The 23,947-nt window shown below is 34.6% G+C and overlaps 1 protein-coding gene across 7 annotated transcripts in view; it reads left to right on the top strand.

Annotated features, from left to right (window-relative positions):
* The window catches only part of TFPI (tissue factor pathway inhibitor), a 105,157-nt gene that overhangs the window by 63,694 nt on the left and 17,516 nt on the right, over positions 1–23,947 (top strand). For all 7 annotated transcript variants that reach the window (XM_005573682.4, XM_015432467.3, XM_065525745.1 and 4 more), the window contains 4 exons: positions 2,308–2,505; positions 16,600–16,638; positions 20,030–20,206; positions 20,799–20,891. In XM_005573682.4, coding sequence (XP_005573739.2) covers positions 2,308–2,505; positions 16,600–16,638; positions 20,030–20,206; positions 20,799–20,891 — 507 coding nt within the window. The remainder of the gene's footprint in view (positions 1–2,307; positions 2,506–16,599; positions 16,639–20,029; positions 20,207–20,798; positions 20,892–23,947) is intronic.

The raw sequence follows: 23,947 nt of genomic DNA, 5'->3' as shown, positions 1-23,947 counted from the left end.
TACTATGCAGCCATCAAAAAGGATGAGTTTGTGTCCTTTGTAGGAACATGGATGCAGCTGGAAACCATCATTCTTAGCAAACTATCACAAGAACAGAAAACCAAACACCGCATGTTCTCACTCATAGGTGGGAACTGAACAATGAGATCACTTGGACTCAGGAAGGGGAACATCACACACCGGGGCCTATCATGGGGAGGGGGGCGGGGGGAGGGATTGCATTGGGAGTTATACTTGATGTAAATGACGAGTTGATGGGTGCAGCACACCAACATGGCACAAGTATACATATGTAACAAACCTGCACGTTATGCACATGTACCCTACAACTTAAAGTATAATAATAATAAATAAATTAAAAAAAATAAAAATAATAAAAATAAAATTATTTTCAAAATCATGTCATAAACACAAACATTACATTTTGTCAATTGAAAATAACTCCAGAGAAATTTGAAGACACACAACTACATATGTGCATAAAACTCAACTTTAGTTAAAGGTTTGATCAACATTCTTACTTGCTAATTAGCTATTTTATGACAACTGTGTTTGGTGCTGAAACTATCCTTCTTTCATAATAGTTATCTGTCATATGTTATTCTAACTTAACAAATTCTGGACCTGAAATACATACTCTTCTATCAGTTCTGTCAGCTCAATTTATTTCAATTGAAAAAAAAAATCAATTAACTTACCAAATAGATCAAAGTAATGATATGGTATTATGTAAATTTAACTAGAATTTTTAAAAATTGAAAGCAGTGTTAGTAGTTGAGATAAAATTTACATGTTCAAAACTAATTAGTGTCACGTGAATCAAACAGCATGAAAATGCCAACTTACGTATAGAAAACTGTATTTTTAACCCTTCCAAGACTGTAAATACTACCTACAATTTTATGACTCATATAAAAAATTAACAATATCATTTCAATCATTTTGTTACAAAGAGTTTTATCATTACTAAAATAAAACTAATACTTGCTATGAATTCAAAACTGATGATTAGAATAATAATATATTATGGGCGGAATGTGAGTAATAAAATTATCTAATTTAACTTTTGTTATATGCATATTTTCTCTTTCAAAAAATTCACATTTTGAAATTACAGGAAATTTAAAACAGATTTCTTTTGAGACAATCATACTCCAAAAACTTATCCTGTATTTTATGCCTTAAAAATATTTTATGTGAAAATGTTAAAGTCTCATCCATTCATTTTGTTGTTGTTGTTCAAAGTAAACTATTTTAGAATGCATGAAAACACTTTTTTTCAAGATATTTATACTCATCTGTTTAATTTAATATAATATTGCTGCCCCCTAGAGGAAAAATTGGTTTAGGTCATTTATTGGTTTCAATATTCCCCATAAGAGATTAATAATAAATTTCCAAAGACATAGAAAATACATAGACTCAATATGCAGAAAATATTCAAGAAGTATTATATGGCATTTTTGTCATTATTCTTTTGGTTGCACCACCCACAATTTTCAGTGTCTATCTTTACTGGTAAACAAATAGAACTTATTTAATATTAGGCTCCTATTAATTTTATTGGACTTGAAAAAAATAAAATATTTAAAAAATCTAGTTGAGTTTCCTCTATTTGTATGCCCATTCCCAGGACAGAAAATTCTGTTATGAAAATTAGTAGCTAAGTAGTTAAAGAAAAAATTTATAATTTGAAGTCAAAAGAATTGCCTCATTCTATTTAAAACATAGCATTATTTACATTATTTCAGCATTATTAAAACCCAAGGATGGTATGGTAAGTTAAAAAAAAAAAGCACCATGAAGTATATTTTTCATAACATCAAACACATAAATTTTCATAATTAGGGAATGGTTTAATATAGTGTTATATACATATGTGTGTGTGTGTGTGTATCTATATATATATGAATGTGAATATGCTGTTGCTTTTAAAGAGTTGTTTTATGTGTAAAAAGTGACACAAGTGTGGGTTAAGGAGAGAAATTCAAAGAACTGTCCACTAGCTGAGTTAAAAGAAGAGGTCTATTGGGGACACATCCACTTGAATGAAGTTGCCTTACAACTACTACTCAATTCCCTCCCAGTTCGGTTGGTATGATTTAAGCAATACCTCTCTAACAAGAGTCTAGAAGTTGTGTCTCATTTGGTGAATTTATTAACTTTATCTACAATTTTGGTAACTTTCTTATCAGTGTGTTTTATTGCACTTTTCCTTAAAATCAGGATATATTAAAAAGGAAATAAAGAACATTATTATAGTGTTGATGGAGATTACATGTTATATCTTTTATTTTTACCTTATAGATACTGAGTTGCCACCACTGAAACTTATGCATTCATTTTGTGCATTCAAGCCAGATGATGGCCCATGTAAAGCAATCATGAAGAGATTTTTCTTCAATATTTTCACTCGACAGTGTGAAGAATTTATATATGGGGGATGTGGAGGAAATCAGAATCGATTTGAAAGTATGGAAGAGTGCAAAAAAGTGTGTACAAGAGGTAGGTTTCTGGGAACCCTTATTACTCAAGACCCTTTAGGGCTATTGAGTCTAATTATGGATTTGATAATTTAGGGAGAAGAGTAATTTCATGCCATTTTAATATTTCCAAGGAATCTTTTAGTTCCACATTTTTAGACTTTCAGGGAAGTCTAAAAACATTTAAGGAAAATGATCATTCTGAATTGTTCCGTGAAATACCCATATTTATAGGTACCAGAAACTCTCCATATGCCTCAGAGACATTTTAAAGCAAATTATCAAATTTTAGATAAGGTCAGCTTGCACATTCAACTATCATTTTTCATTTTTTCATATCAGTGAATTACTAAATATATGAGGCCTCATTTATTGTCTTATACTCTTCTCCATAATAAAGACAGAAGAAAAAATCCTCAACTCACGTTCACAGAATTGTGACGTATTTTTGAAATAAAGTGGGTGTAATTCAGTCTCCCAGACTAGTAATCTCAGTTGGCAGAAGAAAAACTCTTAGTCACACTGACTTAGTCTTTCCTTTGTCAACACGATAGTCTCATCTCTATCTTGTCTCAAGATCATGAATCTGGAAACTGAAGCTCTATGGCTCTTATTAGAAAATTCTAAGCTGCATAAAGTAGTAGAACTATATATGAAATGTAAGGTTTTTTTTATTATTGGAACCTTGAAATACTACAGGAAATAAAAATAGAATACCATAGAAAAGAAAAATCATCCCTGATGACCCTTGTGGGCTTTACTAAACCCAATGTTTTATATTAATATTACTAAGTTACAAATTTCAAAAGGATATCATATTATATTAAACTTTTATTCTACATTAATCCTACTAAAATTTAACTTTTTTTGCAAATTTTGCTAATTACCTTATTGTATGTGATTTTGTATCGTCTCACTAAGATAAATTATAAATAATTACTGACAAAAATTTTGAATGTTTTTAAAATCTCAGGTTATTCTTCCAAATTGTAAGTTACTCAAGGGATAGAATAAGCTGAGTTGCTTTTATTTCCCTAGTTTCTAGCACAATATTCTACCATAGCATGTTTGGAGAGCTGGATGGACACATTTGAGGTGATACAGAAATGATATTTCTGGTTAGTAACACTAGATGTCTTGTTTTTTGCAAATCAGGCAGCTCTGCATTCACACTCTGTTACTGCTTTCTAAATACCTTTTACTAAACAGCCTTGGCATCATGGTGCTCTTGGCCTGTGCGAAAACCTCAATGTGGTGAAAAGAGTGAACTTCTCTCCTCTGTGACTCTGTAAGATGTTTTGTTGTATGCTCCAGAGCTAAAAGAAGAGAATAGACATGAATATATTTCCTTAACCTCACAGCACTGATTTGTGTTTCCTCTCCATAGACACCTTAGGAATGTTACTAACACAGTTTAGGCAGCTCAGTGGTCCTCAGTGGTGCCTTTGGTTTTTGTGATTGCTTGGTCTTTTTCCATTCATCACAGATTTCTATACCCCATTTTCTTCCATACATATTGGGCCAAGTATCCTTTTGTGTTGAGTTGATAATCATTCTTAGTTGTCAGTACCTTGGCTAGAAGCCTGGTTGCCTCATTCTTTTTAATCCCCACTCTTCCATTTAGCAGGCGATTTATTTTCATTAACTGGCCTCTTCTTTGAAATATATACCTGTTCTTTTTATATATGTGTATAGTTCAACTCTTATGGTTTATCACTGTGCAAAAGTTACTCTTTTCTTTAAAGGTTAATCAATGTAATCATTTTGCTCACCAGTGATAGCCTTGCTTATCATCATTTAAAATATAATTTCTGGCTAGCATGTAAATGTAACTCTCTTACCTCCATCTCCGCATTATCTATCAAAAGTCACTTGAGGCTGGGTGCAGTGGCTCACACCTGTAATCCAAGCACTCTGGGAGGCCGAGGAGGGTGGATTACCTAAGGTCAGGAGTTTTAGACCAGCCTGATCAATATGGTGAAACTCCATCTCTACTAAAAATACAAACATTGGCTGGGCATGGTTGCATGTGCCTGTAGTCCCAGCTACTCAGGAGGCTGACACAGGAGAATTGTTTGAAACCAGGAGGTGGATGCTGCAGTGAGCTGAGATTGCACCACTGCACTCCAGCTGTGCAACAAAGAAAGACTCCATTAAAAAAAAAATCACTTGCCATTATAGTATGAATGTCTGAGTGTTTTATACAGCAGACTACTGATAAGGATATAGCTGGTATATAGAAAAAATATGGCTAGACTTTTAAAAATGCACCTAGGGAGAGAATTTAATCTGCAGCCATGATGGACAAATAGAACAAGACTTTCTCTGCCAACATAAAGAACTATAAAACTGGGCAAAATGTAAAAAACTACTGTTTGCAAACATTGAACAAAAGGCAGTGTAGGATTGTGACCTCTGGGAGAAGGTAAATACATATGATGAGCCCTGCAATCTCCCCTGCTTCTGGTATGAAGGCATTCAAAACCGCCATTATAGGAAGGAAACCCAAGTACAGCATGGTGGTCTCTCTGAAGAGAGGAGATGGCTATTAGAGATTAGAAAGTGGAAGTGGTTGTGGTTTTCTAACAATGTGTGTTATATGGTTTCGCTCTGTATCCCTACCCAAATATCATCTTGTAGCTCCCATAATTCCCATGTGTTGTGAGAGAGACTGCTGGGAAACGACTGAATCATGGGGGACAGGGCGGGGGGCAGGTGGTCTTTCCCATGCTATTCTCGTGGTAGTGAATGGGCCTCACATGATCTTATGGTTTTAACAAACAGGAGTCTCTGCATAAGCTCTCTCTTTGTCTGCTGCTATCCATGTAAAATGTGACTTGCTCACAGTAAGTTGGTACCAGTAGAACGGGGTGTTGCTGAAAAGATACCTGAAAATGTGGAAGTGACTTTGGAACTGGGTAACAGGCAGAGTTTGGAACAGTTTGCAGGGCTCAGAAGAAGACAGGAAAATGTGGGAAAGATCCGAACTTCCAAGAGACTTATTGAAAGGCTTTGACAAAAGTGCTGAGAGTGATATGAATGATAAGGTTCAGCCTGAGGTGGTCTCAGATAGAGATGAGGAACTTGTTGGGAACTGGAGCAAAGCTGACTCTCACGTTTTAGCAAAGAGACTGGCAGCATTTTGCCCCTGCCCTAGAGATTTGTGGAACGTTGAACTTGAAGAAATGATATAGAGTATTTGACAGAAGAAATTTCTAAGCACCAAAACATTCAAGAGGGGACTTGGGTGCTGTTAAAGGCATTCAGTTTCAAAAGGGAAACAGAAAATAAAAGTGTGGGAAATTTGCAGCTTGACAATGCAAGTGAAAAGGAAATTACATTCTCGAAATGTCCCTGTCTGACAGCTTTGAAGAGAGTAGTGGTTCTCCCAGCACACAGTTTGAGATCTGAGAACGGACAGACTGCCTCCTCAAGTGGGTCCCTGACCGATGAGTAGCCTAATTGGGAGGCACCCCCCAGTAGGGGCAGACTCACACCTCACAAGGCCAGGTACCTCTCTGAGATGAAGCTTCCAGAGGAATGATCAGGCGGCAAATTTACTCTTCAGCAATATTCGCTGTTCTGCAGCCTCTGCTGCTGATACCCAGGCAAACAGGGTCTGGAGTGGACCTCCAGCAAACTCCAACAGACCTGCAGCTGAGGGTCCTGACTGTTAGAAGGAAAAATAAAAAACAGAAAGGACATCCACACCAAAACCCCATCTGTAGGTCACCAACATCAAAGACCAAAGGTAGATAAAACCACAAACATGGGGAAAAAAGCAGAGCAGAAAAGCTGAAAATTCTAAAAACAGGAGCACCTCTCCCCCTTCAAAGGAATGCAGTTCCTTGCAAGCAATGGAAAAAAGCTGGATGGAGAATGACTTTGACGAGTTAAGAGAAGAAGGCTTCAGATGATCAAACATCTCCGAGCTAAAGAAGGAAGTTTGAACCCATCGCAAAGAAGCTAAAAACCTTGAAAAAAGATTACACGAATGGCTCGCTAGAATAACCATTGTAGAGAAGTCCTTAAACGACCTGATGGAGCTGAAAACCATGGCACGAGAACTACGTGACAAATGCACAAGCTTCAGTAACCGATTCGATCATCTGGAAGAAAGGGTATCAGTGATTGAAGATCAACTGAATGAAATGAAGCGAGAAGAGAAGTTTAGAGAAAAAAGAGTAAAAAGAAACAAAGAAAGCCTCCAAGAGATATGGGACTATGTGAAAAGACCAACTCTATGTCTGATTGGTGTACCTGAAAGTGACAGGGAGAATGGAACCAAGTTGGAAAACACTCTGCAGGATATTATCCAGGAGAACTTCCCCAACCTAGCAGGGAGGCCAACATTCCAATTCAGGAAATACAGAGAACACCACACAGATACTCCTTCAGAAGAGCAACTCCAACACACATAATTGTCAGATTCACCAAAGTTGAAATGAAGGAAAAAATGTTAAGGGCAGCCAGAGAGAAAGGTTGGGTTACCCACAAAGGGAAGCCCAACAGACTAATAGCGAATCTCTCAGCAGAAACTCTACAAGCCAGAAAAGAGCAGGGGCAATATTCAACATTCTTAAAGAAAAGAATTTTCAACCCAGAATTTCATATCCAGCCAAACTAAGATTCATAAGTGAAGGAGAAATAAAATCCTTTGCAGACAAGCAAATGCTGGGAGATTTTGTCACCACCAGGCCTGCCCTACAAGAGCTCCTGAAGGAAGCACTAAACATGGAAAGGAACAACTGGTACCAGCCACTGCAAAAACATGCTAAATTGTAAAGACCATTGATGCTAGGAAGAAACTGCATGAACTAATGAGCAAAATAACCAGCTAACATCATAATGACAGGATCAAATTCACACATAACAATATTAACCTTAAATGTAAATGGTCTAAATGCTCCAACTAAAAGACACAGACTGGCAAATTGGATAGAGTCAAGACCCATCAGTGTGCTGTATTCAGGAGACCCATCACACATACAGAGACACACATAGGCTCACAATAAAGGGATGGAGGAAGATCTACCAAGCAAATGGAAAACAAAAAAAGGCAGGAGTTGCAATCCTAGTCTCTGATAAAACAGACTTTAAACCAACAAAGATCAAAAGAGACAAAGAAGGCCATTACATAATGGTAAAGGGATCAATTCAACAAGAAGAGCTAACTATCCTGAATATATATGCACCCAATACAGGAGCACCCAGATTCATAAAGCAAGTCCCTAGAGACCCAAAAAAGAGACTTAGACTCCCAGACAATAATAATGGGAGACTTTAACACCCCACTGTCAACATTAGACAGATCAATGAGACAGAAGGTTAAAAAGGATATCCAGGAATTGAACTCAGCTCTCCACCAAGAGGACCTAATAGACATCTACAGAACTCTCCACCCGAAATCAACAGAATATGCATTCTTCTCAGCACCACATAGCACTTATTCCAAAATTGACCACATAGTTGGAAGTAAAGCACTCCTCAGCAAATGTACAAGAACAGAAATTATAACAAACCACCTCTCATATCACAGTACAATCAAACTAGAACTCAGGATTAAGAAACTCACTCAAAACCACACAACTACGTGGAAACTGAACAACCTGCTCCTAAATGACTACTGGGTACATAACTAAATGAAGGCAGAAATAAAGATGTTCTTTGAAACCAATGAGAACAAAGACACAACATCCCAGAATCTCTGGGAAACATTTAAAGCAGTGTGTGGAGGGAAATTTATAGCACTAAATGCCCACAAGAGAAAGCAGGAAAGATCTAAAATTGACACCCTAATATCACAATTAAAATAAATAGAGAAGCAAGAGCAAACACATTCAAAAGCTAGCAGGAGGCAAGAAATAACTAAGATCAGAGCAGAACTGAAGGAGATAGAGACACAAAAAACCTTGCAAAAAATCAATGAATCCACGAGCTGGTTTTTTGAAAAGATCAACAAAATTGATAGACTGTTAGCAAGACTAATAAAGAAAAAAAGAGAGAAGATAATAGATGCAATACAAAATGATAAAGGGGACATCACCACTGATCCCACAGAAATACAAACTACCATCAGAGATTACTATAGACACCCCTACGCAAACAAACTAGAAAATCTAGAAGAAATGGATAAATTCCGGGACACATACACCCACCCAAGACCAAACCAGGAAGAAGTTGAATCCCTGTATAGACCAATAACAGACTTTGAAATTAAGGCAATAATTAAGAGCCTACCAACCAAAAAAAGTACAAGACCAGACAAATTCACAGCCGAATTCTACCAGAGGTACAAGGAGGAGATGGTACCATTCCTCCTGAAACTATTCCAATCAATAGAAAAAGAGGGAATCCTCCCTAACTCATTTTATGAGGCCAGCATCATCCTGATACCAAAGCCTGGCAGAGACACAACAAAAATAGAGAATTTTAGACCAATATCCCTGATGAACATTGATGCAAAAATCCTCAATAAAATCCTGGCAAACCGGATCCAGCAGCACATCAAAAAGCTTATCCACTGTGATCAAGTGGGCTTCATCCCTGGGATGCAAAGCTGGTTCAACATACGCAAATCAATAAACGTAATCCACCATATAAACAGAACCAAAGACAAAAACCACATGATTATCTCAATAGATGCAGAAAAGGCCTTTGACAAAATTCAACAGGCCTTCATGCTAAAAACTCAATAAATTAGGTATTGATGGGACATGTTTCAAAATAATAAGAGCTATTTATGACAAACCCACAGCCAATAACGTACCAAATGGGCAAAAACTGGAAGCATTCCCTTTGAAAACTGCCACAAGAAAGGGATGCCCACTCTCACCACTTCTATTCACCACAATGTTGGAAGTTCTGGCCAGGGCAATCAGGCAAGAGAAAGAAATAAAGGGTATTCAATTAGGAAAAGAGGAAGTCAAATTGTCCCTGTTTGCAGATGACATGATTATATATCTGGAAAACCCCATCATCTCAGCCCCAAATCTCCATAAGCTGATAAGCAATTTCAGCAAAGTCTCAGGATACAAAATAAATGTGCAAAAATCACAAGCATTCTTATACACCAATAACAGATAAACAGAGAGCCAAATCATGAGTGAACTCCCATTCACAGTTGCTCCAAAGAAAATAAAATACCTAGGAATCCAACTTAAAGGGATGTGAAGGACCTCCTCAAGGAGAACTACAAATCACAGATCAATGAAATAAAAAAGGACACAAACAAATGGAAGATCATTCCATGCTCATGGATAGGAAGAATCAATATTGTGAAAATGGTCATACTGCACAACGTAATTTATAGATTCAATGCCATCCCCATCAAGCTACCAATGACTTTCTTCACAGAATTGGAAAAAACTACTTTAAAGTTCATATGGAACCAAAAAGAGCCCACATTGCCAAGACAATCCTAAGCCAAAAGAACAAAGCTGGAGGCATCACACTACCTGATTTCAAACTATACTACAAGGCTACAGTAACCAAAACAGCATGGTACTGGTACCAAAACAGAGATATAGACCAATGGAACAGAACAGAGTCCTCAGAAACAATACCACACATCTATAACCATCTGATCTTTGACAAACCTGACAAAAACAAGAAATGGGGAAAGGATTCCCTATTTAATAAATGGTGCTGGGAAAACTGGCTAGCCATATGTAGAAAGTTGAAACTGGATCTCTTCCTTATACCTTATACAAAAATTAATTCAAGAGGGATTGAAGACTTAAATGCTAGACCTAAAACCATAAAAACGCTAGAAGAAAACCTAGGCAATACCATTGGGACACAGGCATGGGCACGGACTTCATGTCTAAAACACCAAAAGCAATGGCAACAAAAGCCAAAATAGACAAATGGGATCTAATTAAACTAAAGAGTTTCTGCACAGCAAAAGAAATAACCATCAGAGTGAACAGGCAACCTACAGAATGGGAGAAACCTTTTGCAATCTACTCATCTGACAAAGGGCTAATATCCAGAATCTACAAAGAACTCAAACAAATTTACAAGAAAAAAACAAACAACCCCATCAAAAAGTGCACGAAGGATATGAACAGACACTTCTCAAAAGAAGACATTTATGCAGCCAACAGACACATGAAAAAATGCTTATCATCACTGGCCATCAGAGAAATGCAAATCAAAACCACAATGAGATACCATCTCACACCAGTTAGACTGGCGATCATTAAAAAGTCAGGAAACAACAGGTGCTGGAGAGGATGTGGAGAAACAGGAACACTTTTACACTGTTGGTGGGATTGTAAACTAGTTCAACCATTGTGGAAGACAGTATGGTGACTCCTCAAGGATCTAGAACTAGAAATACCATTTGACCCAGTCATCCCATTACTGGGTATAAACCCAAAGGATTATAAATCATGCTGCCATAAAGACACATGCACACGTATATTTATTGCAGCACTATTCACAATAGCAAAGACTTGCAACCAACCCAAATGTCAATCAGTGATAGACTGGATTAAGAAAATGTGGCACATATACACCATGGAATACTATGCAGCCATAAAAAGGGATGAGTTCATGTACTTTGTATGGACATGGGTGAAGTTGGAAGCCATCGTTCTCAGCAAACTATCACAAGGACAAAAAAACAAACACCACATGCTCTCACTCATAGGTGGGAATTGAACAATAAGAACACTTTGACACAGGTTGGGGAACAACACACACCGGAGCCTGTCATGGGGTGGGGGGAGTGGGGAGGGATAGCATTAGGAGATATACCTAATGTAAATGATGAGTTAATGGGTGCAGCACACCAATATGGCACATATATACATATGCAACAAACCAGCACGTTGTGCACACGTACCCTAGAACTTAAAGTATAATAAAATAAATAAATAAATAAATAAACAAACAAGATAGAAAAAGAAAAAAAAGGAAAAACAAAATTATATTCTCTGAGGAAAAATTCAAGCTAGCTGCAGAAATTTGCATAAGTAACAAGGACCTGAATGTTAATCACCAGGACAATGGGGAAAATGTCTCTAGGGCATGTGAGACCTTTGTGCCAGCTCTTCCCATCACAGGCCTGCAGGCTTATGAGGAAAAAGTGGTTTCCTGGACTGGGGCCCAGGGTCCCTGTGCTGTGTGCAGTCTAGCGACTTGGTGCCCTGTGTCCCAGCCACTCCAGCTGTGATTGAAAGGGGCCAATGTAGAGTTAGGGCCAGAGCTTCAGAGGGTGCAGGCCTCAAGCTTTGGCGACTTCCACATGGTATTGAGCCTGAGAGTGTGCAGAAGTCAATAATTGAGGTTTGGGAACCTACATCTAGATTTCAGAAGATGTATGGAAATGCCTGGATACCCAGATAGAAGTTTGTTGCTTAGGTGGGGCTCTCATGGAGAGCCTCTGCTAGAGCAGTGCAGAAGAGAAATGTGGAGTCAGACCCCTTACACAGATTCCCTACTGGGGCACTGCCTAGTGGAGCTGTGAGAAGAAAGTGACTGTCCTCCAGGCCACAGAATGGTAGATCCATTGACAGCTTACACGATGCGCCTGCACATTTCAAAACTGATCATGCCTTCCCAATAGTCCCCCAAATTCTTAACTCATTTCAGCATTAACTCAGAAGTCCACAGTCCAATGTCTCATCTGATACAAGGCAAGTGCCTTCTGCCTATGAGCTTGTAAAATCAAAAGCAAGTTAGTTATTTCCTAGATACAATGGGGGCACAGGCATTGGGTAAACACAGCTGTTCCAAATGGGACAAACTGGCCAAAACAAAGAGTCTACAGGCCCCATGCAAGTCCAAAATCCAGCGGGCAGTCCAATCTTAAAGCTCCAAAATGACCTCCTTTGACTCCAAGTCTCCCATCAGGGTCACGCTGATGCAAGAGGTGGGCTTCCATGGTCTTGGGCAGCTCTGCCTCTGTGGCTTTGCAGGGTACAGCCTCCCTCCTGGCTGTAACATTTATTTACAGCCAACTGTTCTTTGACAAAGTCAACAAAAACACACAGTGATGAATGGGCACTCTATTCAATAAATGGTGTTGGGAAATTGGATGGCCGTATGCAGAAGAATAAAACTGGAACAATGTCTCTTGCCTTATGCAAAAATTAACTCAAAATGGATTGATGACTTAAATGAAAGACCTGAAACTGTAATAATTCTAGAGGAAAATATGGGAAAAACTCTCCTACGTATTGACCTAGGCAAAGAATTTATGACTGAATCCTCATAAGCAAATGCAAGAGAAACCAAAATTGACAAATGAGAGTTAAACTTGACCACAGGTAACTTAAATTAAAAATATTCTGCACAGACAAAGAAATATCAGAGTGAACAGATAGCCTAAGGAATGAGAAAAATATTTGCAAACTGTGTATTGAACAAAAGACTAATATCTGAAATCTACAAGTAACTCAAACAATTCAACAAGAAAATAACAAACCATTTAAAAAATAGACAAAGAACACAAAAAGATATTTTTCAACAGAAGCATATACACAGCCAACAAACATACGAATAAAGGCTGAAAATCACTAATCATCAGACAAATGCAAATTAAAACCACAATGAGATACCATATTACACCAGTCAAAATGGCTATTAGTAAAAGGCAAAAAATAACAGATGTTGAAGATTAGGAGAAAAGGGAATGCTTATACATTGTTGCTGGAAATGTAAATTAGTATAACCTCTATGGAAAACAGTATAGAGATTTCCTAAAGACCCAAAAAATAGAACTACCATTTGTTCCAGCAATCCCACTACTGGATATCTACCCCAAAACAAATAAATCATTATATCAAAAAGATAACTGTACTTGTATGTTTAGCACAGCACTATTTACAATAGCAAAGATATAAAATCAACATAAGTGTCTATTAGCAGATGATTGGGTATAGAAAATGTGATATTTATATATATACATATACCCCATGGAATACTACTCAGCCCTTAAAAATAAAATCACGTCTTTTATAGCAGCATGGATGGAATTGGAGGCTATTACCTTAAGTGAAATAACTAGAAACAGAAATTCAAATACCACGTGTTCTAATTTATAAGTGGGGAGTAAATAGTGTGTACATGTGGGCATAGTAGAATAATAGGCAAATAGACAATGGACACTCAGAAAAACAGGAGGAAGAAAGTGGACTAGGGAATGAGAAACTATCTAATGGGTACAATGGATACTATTTGGGTTACGGTTACACTAAAATCCACGTCACCACTATGCAATATAACCACGTAACAAAATTGTACTTCTATCCCCTAAATCTATGAAAATAAAAAAGAAATAAATTTTTAAAAAGAAAAAATAAAGAACCGAAAGAGAAAAAAAAAGTGCCAATCAGTAATCTACTTCTTAAAATAAGTGCTTTTCAAATCAACATGATCTGGGGAAATTTATTCCTGGTAGAGTGGCAGTACAATTAGTATTAAAGGATTTAGAATTAAAGCACACAGGAAGGAAGGAGAAAAATATGAGATTATTGTTGTAAAGCTCTGCGGTTTCTACAGGTGACAATGGCATATATTACTTGACACTAGACTATAATGGATTAGTACATTCTAATCTTTAAGACAACCATTAAAAACATGAAACAAGCAGAAATAACAAATAGGTCCATAATGAAGATGAAATTATTATTAAAATACCCAATTACAGGAATTCTAAAGAAGACATGAACAGAGGGAAACAGAAACAAAGAAGAAATGAGAAACAGAAATCAAATAGTGATATTTGTATTCAACTCTAATGATAATTAGATTAAATTAAAATTTAATGGTCCAATCACTCCAGCTAAAAGGTAGATATTATCACACTGTATGCAAAAATACATCAAGAACTAACTAACTGCATGTTGTCTATAGGAAAGGCCCTTTAAAAATAAGGACAGAGTGATTAAAAGTGAAAGGATGGAAAAAGATATAATATGTAAGCCCTAATCATAAGAATGATTAGTAAAAATAGACTACAGAATAAGATATACTACCAGGTAGAAAGAAAGGTATTTATAATAGGGTCCATTAATAAAAAAGACACAACAATCCTTAATGTCTATGCACATGGTCCTAAGTATAAAACTTCAAAATTTTTAAAGAAAAAATTGACAGAAGTGAGAGTGTACAATTCCTCAGTTCAGTTTACATACTCCAAGACACCTTTTTTTCAGTAATTGACGCAAAAAGTAAACAACAATCACTAAGGATATACAAGATTTGAACAACACTCTCTACCAACTTCACATAAGTGGTATTTGTCTAACACTCTCCTTGCACATCCAGATGAACATATCATTATTTACATCTGGCACACTTTTGAATGGATTTAGAAGCAAAAATCAGTAAGTCAGTTTGAGGTATAAATATCATATGCCAATGTGTGTCAACCAAATGCAAATTTTGGGATGTTTTTGTTGTCAATCTTACGTCTTAATATTCATAATGAAATATTAAAACAAATTCATATAAGTTGAAATTCAAAAGAGTACTAGAATGGAAATTAGTTTAACATTCTCTCATTGCTCCTTAAAAAGCATTGTTAAATGGTTTGTCCTGCCTAAATCTAAGAAAACTTGATAATTTGCTATAAATCTTTTCTAACTATTAATTGCTTTCATACTGTTATTGCCATACAAATTATCGTGTCCAAGGTTATTATTATTAGATTCCTCAAAGATAATTATCGGTAATATAAATACACTTAAAATTCTAGTGTGCTAAACCACATTGAGTTAGTTGGCATGTATATTACCTGAATTAATCCTATTTAGAATGTAACAGCAAACAAAATAGACGTTCTTTCAAAAATTGTATTAATCAAGCATTTATATATTCCCACCCTATGACTATTGTCAATAGGTAAATCAGGAACGAAAATTGTTTAGTGTTCTAGTCTTGTGTACTCATTATATGTATGCATTTCTTTCTTCTCTTTATCAATTAAATCATAACATATTAGTTTTATATCTAAATATTTTAATGTCAGATTATATGACAGTCTACAATCTAGTTGAAAACATTAATAGAAAGTTGGTTAGTTGCAGTGAAAGCAAAGTAAAGGAAACAACTTACTTCAACAGATACGGCTATACATATACACACACACACACACCTGTTTTTCTTAAAAAGCTATTGAATAAAACATAGTACAATTCTAAAAGAAGTTTGGGTCCATTAGTTTCCCTTTCACAGACATTTTACTCTCCATAGAAGAATTAACTATTTCAAGAATAAAAGGATGATCCTGTTGCTAAAAGAGGCTTATAACCCAATTCATATCATTTCTCTCATTCTTTCTTCCCTCCTCTCTCTCGCTCCCTTTCTATCTCTCTGGTCATATAACTAATGGTAACCTGCTTTGACCAAAGATTCTCTCTGCAAAACAAATGATTCCACAACAAAATAAATATCGCCCAACTTTCCTAATATCTATGCGAGCAAATTAAAACTTCATAGACTTATTTTTGTCAATTTAAATTTCATTACCTATCATTTAAATTAGAACTTAGAATTCATATTTGGAATATGGTAGGACAAAGACAACTAACATTCTAGTTTTAGAGGGAAATGATTTCGTTAATTCAAATGTTAAGCCAAACAACGTGTCCCAGATGCCTTTTGTTTCATTTCTTCTCTACATTGGTAATAATAATGAAACGTGCGATTGGGTTGAGACAATGAAGCAAGGGAAAGAATAAGGAAAGGAAATAATTCTGGTTAATTTCACTTTTATTCCCAGGTATCTAACAAATTATTTTATATGTAATGTAGGTTGCTTGAATTACTTTCATATTTCACATTTTTTAAATAATTGCTTTTAGTACAGATCTCCTGAATGGTAAACATAGTCACTATGAATTCTCAGCTTTGTAAATGTTAGAAAGTTTTATCACAGTTTCTAAAACATTACTCTATTGAAATGAAGTGGCTTCATGGTTACAATAAATAGAAAAGATTAATTTTTAGAGAAAAGAAAAAGAAATTCAATTTTTATTAAGACATGCTATATAGGAATAATTTTAATCGTAATAAATACATCATTCTTGTTTGTTAAATTCAAATTCATAGTATGACATCATAAATTGTGGCAATTGATATTCATATATTCTTTTGATTACAGATAATGTACACAGGATTATACAGACGGCATTGCAACAAGGTGAATATTTATTTGTCTGTAAATTTGGAACATTTATGTAAGGCATTTGGATATTCAACATTTTTTTTGTTTGTTTCCTTGTTTGTTTTTTCTGGTTCTTGATTCAGTATAGATATTCAATTCTTAAGTTTCTGTGAGATTGATTTAAAAAACCCATAAAAGAGATTGATCATAAACACATATGAGAAATTGATCATGTCATTTTTGAAATGATTTATTACGTGTTTCAAGGACATAATCAAAAATTAGGAAAATATATGCATTATATTTGTCAGAGGAGGCTCCAAACACTATATTTACTCTAATTCTAATGTAGTATGATATTTAGTTTTAGTTCAATCATAGTCCAGAGCCACACATGCTATTTTAATATCTTCCAGATAGAGATTTAGATGTTTTGAGTCTTACTTTATTTCTCTGATCTCTAATCACTTGTTAATCTCAGCATTGTGTGGCTTTAGCAAGTTTCACCAAATATTCCCTGGAATGGATGTATGTCTCTTGAGTTGCCAACAGTTATACATGCAAAAGTAAGTGGAGATATTTAAAAATAAATATCTAGCATGTATGTGTATGTTTAATTGTGTAATTTAAATCATATTATTTATTGTTTTTAGCGAAAAATAATTACTTTTCACAAGCAAATCAGCACAAGAAAGAATGGTATCAATGGATCAGGGAAACCAAACCTCCTTTTAATAAAGGTCTAGAAACTGATTTGGTTCAATTGTCAGTTATGGCATTTGCACTTCAATGAGAAAATATTGAACAAAGAGATAAAATAGTTTAACTCAGGACATGAAAGACCACAGAATTCAAAGTGCATTTAAATTTTATTTGTTTTGATTTATTTATGTGGGAAAGATTTGAAAATGTCTGTGACACATCGATAATCTTTAGGCCCAAATCACTGACCAGAATTGGAATCAGAATGTATAAAATAAAGATAATAGCAAAGTTTGTACAAGAAACATAAGTAAATGTATGTACTTACAATTTTAAAAAATAGGTTCCTATAAATATTAAAATAATCTTGACAAAAATGTTTAGAACTTTAATTAAATGAAGGCTTTATCTGTAATATCAAATAAAATAGCATATTTATAATAAAGAAGTTTTTGTCTACAAAGGGAAATAAATATTTTTGTGAAAGAAGATACCAAGCTTTAAATATTAGGACCTTTTCCCAAAAACATAAAATTAGAAAAAAATTAAATAAAGGTAATATTTTAATGTAAAATTATGCTATAAAGCGTATATTTATAACTCAGAATTCAATCATTCTTAACTCATATTTTATATGAAAGTTAGAGAATAAAGCTGTGTTCACATGAATGTTAAAAATGCTTACATGCTAACACCTATTCATAACAAAGACTTGATCAATTTTGAGTTAGCTTTATATTATGCTTCCTAACATTGGACCATTATAGATTTGAGATTTAATACAATCCCTTAGAAATAAAGTTTGGTCCAAGACAATTCCCAAGTGTTGAAACTCAAACAAAAGTTGACAGTAATAATGCTGTAGCTTATCCAGTCTGCATTCTGTGTTACTCAATTTCAACTGAGCACCAACTTAGAGCAAGGGTTATGTACGCAAATTCAATAAGAAGGTTAATTTATTTACCTGAAGAAAATGGGAAATTAATTTCTTGATTTACAACTGTAGTTTAAACTGCAGGTCAAAAAAGAATTATTTTACATGTGTCTATTTTCAACTTTGTCTTCAAATAAGTTCATGTTTCCCAATGTGGTTTCATATAAAAAATAGCAACTTTCAGTTGTACAGTTTATTGTTTGTTGTTATTTTGTTTGTTTATTTTTAATTTTTGTGGGTACATATCAGGTGTATATATTTATGTACATGTACAGTGTCTTAATTATACTTATCAGCATAATTTGTTGTACTTTTATGTTTTTATATGTAATATTTTTCCCCAATCCACTTTTGGCAAACAAAGTTTTTGCATCCTCTGTTCAGATTATTTAAAATTTCATTAAAAGTACACATTAAAACTAAAACAAATCATATGATAGTAATTCAATGTATTTTTTACCTTATAAAATGTTATAAAATTTTAAAGAATTGTTTTATTCATTTCCCCCACATATTATTACACTTAACTAAATATCATAAAAACATTCATTTGAAAAAACAAGAGGCAAAACAGAAGAAACAATGTTAACTTTCAAATTAATATATTGAAATGTTATAGAAAATAGACTTTTAAAACTATATTATAGTAGGAAGTTTTACTTAATAAAATAACTTTTTAATAAGGTGTTGGTTCTTTTATAGATCTGCAACGGTTGCAGAAATCATTAACATCATTAATACATGTTCTTTTTTATAGTAAAATACTTGTGGGTATTGCTTCCCTGACATGGAAGAACAAGTTGCTTTAAGATGAAAAAGGTTACCACAGTTCAATTTTGCCAATATGGTAATATACTTGCAGGAAAAAAATTGAGAAATTGGAATTTTGTTCTAAAAATTCAAGCCAAATATGCCGGTGCACATAATAATTTTGAAAATTAGCTCACTTCTTTTCACAGTGCATGCATGTAGACAGAGCTGGTGATGTAGATCACAGTGGCACAACTTCTATGACAGCTGTGTTTAGCCTGCTTTGGAGCACTATCAAAGAAGAAGTATTAGTCTTTTGCAAAAGCCTCTCCAATCCTTGAACATGTATTTCCTTTCTGCCTCTGCATTATTGAAGTCATTCCAATGACAAGAAGAAGGAAAAAATAAAAATGACACAGCAGTAGAGGATGTGCTACCTAGTACGGATATTAATTCCCGCATAAGAATTCAGGAACTTCTAAGGCTAGCCATGAAAACTTCCGTCCCCTCAAATCTTCTTTTTCAACTTTTAAAAATTTAAACCATTCTTTTTTTTTTTTTAATTGTCCTTTATGTTCTAGGGTACATGTGCACAACGTGTAGGTTTGTTAAGCAATGCACTAAACTGCTTTTCCTGAGCAGCCACCCTCAATACCTTGAAATGTTCATAGACCTTTCCTAAATGTTAATACACATAAACATATTAAAAATAATTAAACCACATTTTTGCCATAAAGTTTTGTAATTTCAAAGCAAGAGTGGTAAATGGTAAAATAATATTTTATTCCTTAAATTTGTTAATAAAATGATAGTTAACTCCCTATTAATTTACAATGAGAAATTTAGAATTTGAAATGCCAATCCCAAAATAACGATAGACAATTTTAATAGTGTATAGCTGTGGATAAAGTTGGATTTTTTACTTTTTAATTTTTATGCTTACTCCTTAAATAACTTAGCCAGTTATTTATAAATTTTATTAAAATCAGTAATTTATTTACACAAAAGAATATTGCCTTCTGACATTTTTATAATTTCTAGAAAAGCCAGATTTCTGCTTTTTGGAAGAAGATCCTGGAATATGTCGAGGTTATATTACCAGGTATTTTTATAACAATCAGTCAAAACAGTGTGAACGTTTCAAGTATGGTGGATGCCTGGGCAATATGAACAATTTTGAGACACTGGAAGAATGCAAGAACACCTGTGAAGATGGTTGTAAGTTTATTTCTCATTTCATTTTAGTACATTTATAGGCATTCTTTTAAAACTAAGGCATCTCAGATGATATTCAAGCCTACTCAGATTTTGTTTTAGCCATGCAAATGAAGATATGTATTCATTAAATGTGACATTTGTGACTATAGTTTTTTAAAAAGCATAGAAAATTAAGAAATTATTTTCATAGATCTATTTCTTTTTATGTTGCATTATTTAATTTTTCTTCCTGAGAATACTGCAGTACAATTTTGGCGCAATAGAGTTGTTGAAATCTTTCACATTTATACAAATATAAGAGCAAACCGTTAATGAAAACTACCACCTAAAATCAATTAGTTTTATCTGCCTGTAACATTGATTAAAGGGATGACTTAAACATTAACTGTCATGCTTTTTTGACCAAGAACTACAGTTACTCATGGAAATATTACCTTACAATATATTTAAAGATTCACTGTTTGCTAATTTAACATAGCAATGTGAATTAAATTGCCAGAAGTCTTCTTTATTAACTGTTGTATGCTTCATGAGTCCAAATATGAGATTGTGACAATGTTTATCTATTTTAATTGGCTGTCTTTTTTTCCAGTGAATGGTTTCCAGGTGGATAATTATGGAACCCAGCTCAATGCTGTGAATAACTCCCAGACTCCACAATCAACCAAGGTTCCCAGCTTTTTTGGTAAGAATCTTGTGGATTTTATAGCTTCCAGGAAACTATTATCCCGGTAACAATGAAGTGGATTGTGTATTAGAAGTATGTCTTTAAATATACGTATACCTGTGTTGTTGCTTAATAATGTGTTTGTTGAAATACTGAGATTCAAATTGTTCAAGAGATTTAATCTCATAAAAGCAACAATTTTCCTATCTATTTTAAAATATGCTTTGAAGTAGGCTTTTGATTATGTATCACATGAAAAACTTTCACATGATATTTAGCTCTATGCCAAATTTATTTTGTAAAACAACACTAGGAATTATCAGCCTCGGTGTAAGATGGTAAATCATTTTACTGGCACAGCAGTGCATCAAAGGCAGTTTAAAGTGCTTTTAAAGTCAGTGTAGCGCTAGGCAAGGTCTCTGGTGTTACTCAGAGGACAGATTAGAAATGGACTGAATAACCATGCCTAAATGTTTATGTCACTCTGGAGGGAATTTCCTTTTGAATTCTTCAGGACTCTTTTTTATGTTCTTGTCTGTTAACTTATTTATCAGATTTAAATGAATATACAGAAAATATTTCCACAAAATGCAGAGCTGAGAAAATAGTGAAAATACTGGAAAATATAATCAGGAACCACAAATATCTGGGCAGTTAGAAATAACTTAAAAAGCTAAAAATTACCAGTGTAAAAATATTAGATCTTAGCTAAATTATAAAAATCACATGTTCTTATTCAGATGTTTAAGATTTTGCTTAGAAGTAGTCCATGTGAACATGTCAAATGTAAACTTGGCATGTTTATATATAAACTTAGCCTGAGTGTAAGGAATTCTGTAACTATTAAAATTGCAATCTTAGGACTAAAATAATTAAAAAAAAAAAAAAAGAAAGAAACATAGTGTTTGGCCCAGGAATTATCTACCTTGACCATTTATCAGAATCAGATTGGCTTTGAGCTACTCCTCTTTATAGCAGACAAACAAACAAGCAACTAAGCAAGCAAGCCAACAGAATGCAAACAAAACTCTTGCCCAGGTGGATTTGAAGCATTAAAATGTTGACTCCGACTTATCTAGAAAGAGTGTGTGAATGTTCAGCTGAGTCCCACAGTGATCTAATCATTTGTGGATCTTGCTTCAGCACTGAATGTCACACCTTGGAAATCACAAGGAGGATTTGAAACATGATTAAAGAGGAAATGGAAAGTGTAAAGAGACGTGAGATCTACGAGGGAGCATAATATGTGCTTTTAATAATTGAAACACTATTATGTGAAAGGAGAAGTTCTCTGCATGCCTTACCCTTTAGTCCTGCCTGTTTCAGACCCTCCCCAGACCCCCATCCCCATTCTCCCTTATCCCCCTCAACCCAGCCTAAGCATGAGGATTAGTGTGTGAGAGCTGAAGTATAAATACCTTTCTATAATATGCTTCTTTCTTATGTGAGATCTTAAAAAAATTGATGACTGTCTCAGGGATTAATAAATTCCCTAAATTGCAGGCATTCGGTAAGTGTTCAATTAGTACTTAAGAGGTCATTAAGGGAATGCAAGCTTTCAGTGGGAGTAGGAAAGTACGATATATTCAAAATGACTTCAGGCCCTTTACATTCAATAGGTAGAGCAGTGAATTGAATGCCAGATGAACTTGAGTCTAATTTTTAAATACTACTTCATTTGTAAAAATTAATACCTTTGTGATTCTGATTTATCTGAAAAATTAAGTACTATCATTTCATTGTTTCTTCATGTCTTTCCAGCTTTATATTTTTCACTCATATTTTGTTTTATTCAGTTAAGTATTATATTTTCAAAAGCACACTAAATCTTACTGCTGTAAAAGAAAATTTAGAATGACAAAATTATTAACAGGTTTAAATATACATGTGACACAGTATATCAACAAGTACAAGAAATGTATGAAATCAGTTTGCAACATATTTGAATATTTTTGTTTGAATTATTTTACCAATTCAAGTGGAGATCTGCAGTCATTTATCTTTAAAGTGAGTAGAGTAGGCTACGGAATAGTTTCAACTTAAATTTTTTGAAGCATAAAATTTAAAATTTTGGTAAGCGTACTACCAAATTAGAAAGGGCAAAATGAAAATAAGTGTGAGAAAGTAATATTAATGAGTTTTAAATGCCCTCTGATATGTGTCTTCTTTAGTTTATTATGTAGCTCCACATTGAAAATTGTAACAAATAAATAAATGCTTGTAAAAGCAAATTACTAACTAAGCAAGCAGTAAGAATTGACAACATGAATTTAAAAGAAAACAATATTAACAATAATTTATTCAGAATAATAGACATTTAAGGAATAATATTATCATAACTGCACTTAAAATTAGGGCAAATGTCTCCTTTATTTGTCTAGAAAACTTTTATTTTTTTATTGTGTATATTGGCCTCAAAATCAACATTCCTCCAGCCAATTTGATCAATTTTCCTCTTTTTCTAGGAGCATAATATATTTCTTTCTCCTTCCTTCCTTCCTTCCTTCCTTCTTCCTTCCTTCCTTCCTTTCCTCTTTCCTTCTTTCTTTCCTTCCTTCCTTCCTTCCCTTTCTTTCTTTCCTTCCTTCTTTTTCTTTCCTTCTTTCCTTCCCTTTCTTTCCTTCTTTCCTTCCTTCCTTCCCTTTCTTTCCTTCTTTCCTTCCTTCCTTCCCTCCCTCCCTCCCTCCCTCCCTCCCTCCTTCCTTCCTTCCTTCCTTCCTTCCTTCCTTCCTTCCTTCCTTCCTTCCCTCCCTCCCTCCCTCCCTCCCTCCCTCCCTCCCTCCTCCCTTCCCTTCCCTTCCCTTTCCTTTCCTTCCTTCCTTCTTTCCTAACTTAAAACGTGAAACAATGTTGCAATAACTAGGAGACATTTGATATTAAGGATGGCATAACATGGATTGTCGATGAAACTATGTTGCCATTCTTCTTAAAACCTACATGATTTCTAATCTGCCCCAGCCAAGATGCAGAAGTGGGAAGGCAGATGTCCCTGTACTCTGTCTAAAACCTAGAGGACCCCTTGTCACTTCTGTCTGAGGGATTTGCTGAGATCTATAGACACCTCTTAATTTCCC

The sequence above is a fragment of the Macaca fascicularis genome, chromosome 12, assembly GCF_037993035.2.
Source record: "Macaca fascicularis isolate 582-1 chromosome 12, T2T-MFA8v1.1".
NCBI lineage: Eukaryota > Metazoa > Chordata > Mammalia > Primates > Cercopithecidae > Macaca > Macaca fascicularis.
Note: the sequence above shows the minus strand (reverse complement) of the source record. Positions and strands in the feature narration are given on the sequence as shown.